Source organism: Neoarius graeffei, chromosome 4, assembly GCF_027579695.1.
Source record: "Neoarius graeffei isolate fNeoGra1 chromosome 4, fNeoGra1.pri, whole genome shotgun sequence".
Taxonomy (NCBI): domain Eukaryota; kingdom Metazoa; phylum Chordata; class Actinopteri; order Siluriformes; family Ariidae; genus Neoarius; species Neoarius graeffei.
The window spans coordinates 61403489-61410944 of record NC_083572.1 but is presented as its reverse complement, the minus strand read 5'-3'; the positions used below and the strand labels follow the sequence as shown (position 1 = coordinate 61410944).

Genomic DNA, 7456 nt, shown 5'->3' with positions numbered 1-7456 from the left:
ATCCTCTAGAAATGTTCTTCCTTTGAGACTCTTTCAGGCTCTGGTTTCAAATTCAGTATTCCCTTCATGTGTGGTGCCACAAGATTGAGTTTCCATTAGTTGGAAGCAATAGTCCATTTTCCCCATGGCTGAGAACACTATGAGAGGAGCTGTGACCCAGGAAATCAACTTCTCCTTGACTGCAAGGCAATGAGTGGCCCTCCATGCACCTGCTTGTAACCACGGACACCCGTATTTGTGGACACACCTCCTTCCCTCAACCCTCTAGAGAGGGAAAGACCTGGAAGGAGAGAGGAAGGACGGACACACAGACACAGGTGCAGGAAATTGAGCAAACCGATTCAGTCATACAGGAGAGAAAGAAAAAGTGAGAGCGAAGGAGAAGAACTGAAGTGCTTGTAGCTGTGCTGGCTTGAAGATCCTTGTCTGTCACAGACTATGTCTAATAGGAAGAGGAGCTTCACTTTCGGTGCCTATGGAGGGTAAGAGTGAAAAGTTGAGTGTGTGTGTGTGTGTGTGTTTGAGCATTATATAATGGCACGTGTTTAAATATTGTCAGAAAGCTGCACTGAAGCTGTGCATGTTTTTTCAATTGAAACCTTTTCTTCTTGCTTCGAACTAAATTACTGCTGGCACAGTCTGTTACCAAGGTCAGCGCATCCACTTAATGACTGCAGGCATTCCATTAATGAGTACCTGCCCTCCTCAACCAAGCACGAATATGTGCTCAACAATATCCTAATACTTGGAGAGGAGAACAGAAAATTATGCTTTAATCAATGGGCAGAACACTGTGTTCAGAGCTGTTGTTCCTAAAATTCAGAGAATCACCCCCAGGAAAAGTTCTGCCAGTTTATTACAGCTTTATTTATCACTGCTGTTTGCTGCTGCTTTTTTTTTCGAGTTCACAAGTCAGACACTGTAATATATTGTGCAGTGACTGTCCCATATACTGCAGATCTGCGGTCAGGATTTTGTCATGTCCTACATCATCAGGTTACAAACACAACCAGTCAGCAGCGCAGGTAAATACAGGCTATTAGTCACAAACTCAACAACACGAGAAACTTGCACTGCAGCAGGCACTATTTCTTTTCCTTCTCAGAAAGACTATAAATGTTTTATTTACGCTCTGCATTTTCTTATCTTTGCACTGGAAACATTTGCAGTTGGAGAGTGTATTTAAAATATGCATAATAGAAATAAGGTGATCATATTTTGATCAAGTTTATTAGGCGTGTAAACAACTTTTATAGAAACAGATACCACCTAAATATGACCTAAAACATCATCAGATGGGGGCGTCGTGGCTCAGGTGGTTAAGGCGCCATACCATGAATGCGGGCGACCCGGGTTCGATTCCGGCCCGAGGTCATTTCCCGATCCCTTCCCGTCTCTCTCTCTCCCGCTCATTTCCTGTCTCTACACTGTCCTATCCAATAAAGGTGCAAAAAAAGCCCAAAAAAATATCTTTAAAAAAAAAAAAAACATCATCAGATTTTCACACAAGTCCTAAAAGTAGATAAAGAGAACCCAGTTAAAAAAAAAAGACAAAAATATTATACTTGGTCATTTATTTATTGAGGAAAATGATCCAATATTACATATCTGTGAGTGGAAAAACTATGTGAACCTCTAGGATTAGCAGTTAATTTGAAGGTGAAATTAGAGTCAGGTGTTTTCAATCAATGGGATGACAATCAGGTGTGAGTGGGCACCCTGTTTTATTTAAAGAACAGGGATCTATCAAAGTCTGATCTTCACAACACATGTTTGTGGAAGTGTATCATGGCACGAACAAAGGAGATTTCTGAGGACCTCAGAAAAAGCGTTGTTGATGCTCATCAGGCTGGAAAAGGTTACAAAACCATCTCTAAAGAGTTTGGACTCCACCAATACACAGACAGACAGACTGTGTACAAATGGAGGAAATTCAAGACCATTGTTACCCTCCCCAGGAGTGGTCGACCAACAAAGATCACTCCAAGAGCAAGGCATGTAAGAGTCGGTGAGGTCACAAAGGACCCCAGGGTAACTTCTAAGCAACTGAAGGCCTCTCTTACATTAGCTAATGTTAATGTTCATGAGTCCACCATCAGTAGAACACTGAACAACAATGGTGTGCATGGCAGGGTTGCAAGGAGAAAGCCACTGCTCTCCAAAAAGAACATTGCTGCTCGTCTGCAGTTTGCTAAAGATCACGTGGACAAGCCAGAAGGCTATTGGAAAAATGTTCTGTGGACAGATGAGACCAAAATAGAACTTTTTGGTTTAAATGAGAAGCGTTATGTTTGGAGAAAGGAAAACACTGCATTCCAGCATAAGAACCTTATCCCATCTGTGAAACATGGTGGTGGTAGTATCATGGTTTGGCCCTGTTTTGCTGCATCTGGGCCAGGACGGCTTGCCATCATTGATGGAACAATGAATTCTGAATTATACCAGCGAATTCTAAAGGAAAATGTCAGGACATCTGTCCAGGAACTGAATCTCAAGAGAAGGTGGGTCATGCAGCAAGACAACGACCCTAAGCACACAAGTCGTTCTACCAAAGAATGGTTAAAGAAGAATAAAGTTAATGTTTTGGAATGGCCAAGTCAAAGTCCTGACCTTAATCCAATCGAAATGTTGTGGAAGGACCTGAAGCGAGCAGTTCATGTGAGGAAACCCACCAACATCCCAGAGTTGAAGCCGTTCTGTATGGAGGAATGGGCTAAAATTCCTCCAAGCCGGTGTGCAGGACTGATCAACAGTTACCAGAAACGTTTAGTTGCAGTTATTGCTGCACAAGGGGGTCACACCAGATACTGAAAGCAAAGGTTCACATACTTTTGCCACTCACAGATATGTAATATTGGATCATTTTCCTCAATAAATAAATGACCAAGTATAATATTTTTGTCTCATTTGTTTGACTGGGTTCTCTTTATCTACTTTTAGGACTTGGGTGAAAATCTGATGATGTTTTAGGTCATATTTATGCAGAAATATAGAAAATTCTAAAGGGTTCACAAACTTTCAAGCACCACTGTAGGTGGCCAATAGGGCAGCACAGTGATGTAGTGGTTAGCACTGTCGCCTCATAGCAAGAAGGTTCTGGGTTCGAGCCCAGCGGCCGGCGAGGGCCTTTCTGTGCGGAGTTTGCATGTTCTCCCCGTATCTGCGTGGGTTTCCTCCGGGTGCTCCGGTTTCCCCCACAGTCCAAAGACATGCAGGTTAGGTTAACTGGTGACTCTAAATTGAGCGTAGGTGTGAATGTGAGTGTGAATGGTTGTCTGTGTCTCTGTGTCAGCCCTGCGATGTCCTGGTGACTTGTCCAGGGTGTCTCTCACCCATAGTCAGCTGGGATAGGCTCCAGCTTGCCTGCAACCCTGCACAGGATAAGCGGCTACAGATAATGGATGGATAGGTGTCCAATGAGTGTAATGCAGTGCCATTATCTGTATCTGTTTAGTACTCAAAATATCTGGATTTCGATTTAAATCTACACACTGCAAAAAATGATATCTTAGCAAGTGAAAATATTTTGAAAATAGTTGAAACGATCTACAGTAGCATTTCCTATTAGAAGAATACAAGACACCAACTCTGAGATTATTAAACCTAGTTCTAGATCGCAACCAACTTACTCCGAGATGTCTTGTCAAGTAAAATGATCTGTCCATGCAGCAAGATAATTTCACTCGTATTAAGTCATTTTCTCCTCAAATTCAGTTTTCAGTTTTTTGCAGTGTCGTGGGCTTGGCCTAAAAAACTAATATGAACCCAAACACTATGCAACCCTGGAAGGGGGGAGGAACTTGCCAGGATGGTCTGTGAATTCTGCCTCTGGACAGTTCCTCAGCTATATCACTCATTCATAACCGGTCTGAAATAGAAATATGTGAGGGAATTGTTATCTTTTCACTCGAGCTCACCCAGCTGTTATCGTTGTTTGTACCAGCACAATTTTCTAATGAGTTTAGTTGGCTCCAAGTGAGTCACTCAGGTTTGACTAAGGGTTTCCAATACAGATTAGTGGAAAATGAAAACTGGCAGAAACAAATTAGCTCCCTCTTTATGAAACAGAGGAAATTGCCATTAAAAGATAATGAGTTGTTTATGTGAAGGCTATATTTTTTGTTTATTTGATTGCACAGTGCATCACTAAAATTCATAAAAGGTGATGAATTAATGGCTGTTTTTGGCATTTTGATCATTCCCACACACCGAGCTCCATTTTTCCCCCACATATTGGATAGGTATGTTCTGAACTGTATTCACTGCAAAAAATGGCCTTTCAAAAATAAGAAATAAAAGATTAAAACAAAGCATATTTGCTTGAATCAGGTGAAAAAAATCTGCCAATGGAACTAGTCAAATTTGACTTGGTAAGATTTCTTAAAGTGAGATGAAAAATCTAACCTGTTTTTAGATGAAATAATTCCAAAATAAGATTGGGGAACTTATTATGCGAGATCTGATTAACTCAAAATAATCAAAATAGTTCTTATAACAAGATCGTACTTCTTACATTTATCTATTCAAGTCATTTTTATTTATTTCATTTTAAGGGTATTTCACTTAAATTCATGACAAAGTCTTAGCAGTAAAAACTGAATTTAAGATAAATATACTAATATTAGGATTGTTCAATTCTACAACTAAGCATTGCTAGCTTAAAAGATTCTCCTTTTGTGGCCTGTAATTAGTAAAATACTCTAGATATGAGACCAGAGACTATCTTGAATCAAGTTGACGACACGTGTAGCATTGCAACAAGTTTATTTTTTTTTTCCCCATTTCAACATTCAAACATTAAAACATCTCTTAAGATTCCACTTCCCCAGGACCTCAGGCACCAAAAAGTAAAAAGTCTGTGCATTTTGACTTGCAGTGCTTACACAACGCCAAAGCAACAGTGCATTTTGGGGGCACTGACTATTCATGTGTACGAGGGGTTTACAAGATCAGGCACAAAAAACAAACAAACACTGAACTTAACTCCCAGCATTCCAAAAAGCCCTCACTAAAACGCCGTCCACTCACTCCTAGCCTTTTTGAAGGCACTTGTCTGGTCTAGAGTCTGTACAGCATCTAGAAGGAGCTCACTCTGAATGACTGAGAAAACAGTCGCAGTAAACTTAGGATCTGTAAGGTGGAGTTGAATTGTAATGAAAGATTCAAAGATTTCAGTAAAGTTCATTTATTCCCAAAACAAGCATACTTTGTTTTTTTTTCTTGAAACAAGATGAACCGCATTTGACAAATGTCCAAAATGTACTTACTTGTTTTAAAAAAAACTTGTTTTATTTTCAAAGGTGCTCCAAATAAGACTTTTTCAAGACATTTTGTCTCTACAAGATTTTCAAGATGGGCTGTCTAAAAACTAGCCTTTCTAGCTAAATGAGGTTTTGCTTGTTGGGCAATTGTGTCTTATAATAAGGGTGGCGAGATGTTTTGACTTGAAAATAGACAAATAAACTTCCTAAGATTTTTATTTTTTGCAGTGTTCCAGTCTTCATTTCTTCTTTTACCTTGGGATGAGCACACCAAAAACATGAAATCATGTGATAGTCATGCTAAACACATCCTATCGGTGACTTAGTGTATGTGTGGCAGAGAGAATGCTTGTTGAATGTTTCTGTATTCTATTGCTTTCACCCTGAGAACACTGACTAGACCTACCCGTGTAGTGTTTCTTCACACTTCATGTGTCTTCGTTGTTGCCATAAATGAGGACTTGGCTATTTTGATGTTACAGCATGGTGACATTTGCAGTGACTTTGTATATATGAGGGTTTGATCTTTCCATACAGTCACAGTCTCAGGACTGATGAACTTTTCATACACAAAGACTTTTAGGGTCATAGCTTTAGGTCCGTATTATCTGACACTCACAGATGAACTTCTTTCTGTAAACCAGTTCATGAGTGCTGAAAGCTACTTTTAGCAAGGTGTTTTTTGCTAATCAGGCCTTAACCCATTGAACGTTTCTGCTTGCATATAGAGGTGGGCTGTTTTATGTGTGCTGTTGACACAACAGTGGCTCTTTTTATCCCATGTCTGCAAGGTCCATGTGAACACAGTGCTTTGATCGAGCCTCTTGTCTTCTTGAGGGGCTCTGACATTTGGAATACAGAAGGCAGGGTTAACAGTAGTGTTGTAGTCAAGCTCACATAAACCGTGACCAAGTCATGATCAAGACTTTTAGAGGTTAAGACCAAGTCAAGACTGAGACCAAGTCAAGTCCAGGATCAGACCAGTGTGTGTGAATAGGGGCGGGGAGGGGTGACAGCCATCAACAGTCACAAAAATTTCAAATTAGCAATGAGTCGCATTGTTGGTTGCACTTGAAGCAGGACATTTTACATAAAATCACAGTAACGATGCTAGCAAACGATGTGGCGGCATGGTGGTGTAGTGGTTAGCACGGTCGCCTCACTGCAAGAAGGTTCTGGTTTGAACCCAGCGGCCGGTGAGGGCCTTTCTGTATGGAGTTTGCATGTTCTCCCCGTGTCTGCGTGGGTTTCCTCCGGGTGCTCTGGTTTCCCCCACAGTCCAAAGACATGCGGTTAGGTTGACATGGGGCGGCCTTGGGCTGAGGTGCCCTTGAGCAAGGTACCGAAGCCCTGACTGCTCCCCGGGCGCTCTGGTGTGGCTGGGTGTGTGTGCGTGTGTTCACTGCTTCAGATGGGTTAAATGCAGAGCATGAATTTCACTGTGCTTGAAGTGTGCATGTAAAGGTTTCTTCTTCTTCTTCAAATATATCAGACAGTGCACAAGTAATTTAGTGATTATACCTACAGTTGTGGTTGACTGGTCTTGAAATAAAATCCCTAGTTCTCGATGTCTGAGACTGAGACAAGACTGAGGAAAAGTGCAGTCAATTCCGAGACAAAACCAAGACCTTTGAGACCAAGATTGATCTCAAGTCTGACAATACTAGTCAGTAGGATGATAAATATTCCCCGTCAGCTGATCTTTGGTCACTGAGCTTGACTCGGTTCAAACGTTTAGGATTAGGACATAGACGAGGCAAACTGCTCAGCGACTTAACAGTGATTTTTGTTCCTAGCATGAGATTCAAATGTACATTCAAGGATCAATCAATAAAAAGTGTTGTAAACGTGCAGAAAGCCCCTTAGCAATGGAGAGCAATCTAGTGGGAGTTGAACAGACTTATGGTAAACCACCTGCTTAGTTTGCTCTAGATGTGCATTTAGTTGCGCCAACCAATGAATTTAAAACGGCAAACCAAGCTTGTCCTATGCACACTATATGGCCAAAAGTATGTGACCATCACGCCTGTATGTGCTTGAATTGAACATCCAATTCCAGATTTAGTCTCCTTTTAACTGTTATTATAGCCCCCAGTCTCTCATCTCATCTCATCTCATCTCATTATCTCTAGCCGCTTTATCCTGTTCTACAGGGTCACAGGCAAGCTGGAGCCTATCCCAGCTGACTACGGGTG

At 41.2% G+C, this 7456-nt stretch overlaps 1 protein-coding gene across 5 annotated transcripts in view; it reads left to right on the top strand.

The window, feature by feature from the left end:
- The first annotated feature begins 387 nt into the window (after positions 1-387).
- Positions 388-7456, top strand: part of rap1gapb (RAP1 GTPase activating protein b) — a 123065-nt gene continuing 115996 nt past the window's right edge. For all 5 annotated transcript variants that reach the window (XM_060919442.1, XM_060919440.1, XM_060919441.1 and 2 more), the window contains exon 1: positions 388-482. In XM_060919442.1, coding sequence (XP_060775425.1) covers positions 439-482 — 44 coding nt within the window. In that variant the 5' untranslated portion in view covers positions 388-438. The remainder of the gene's footprint in view (positions 483-7456) is intronic.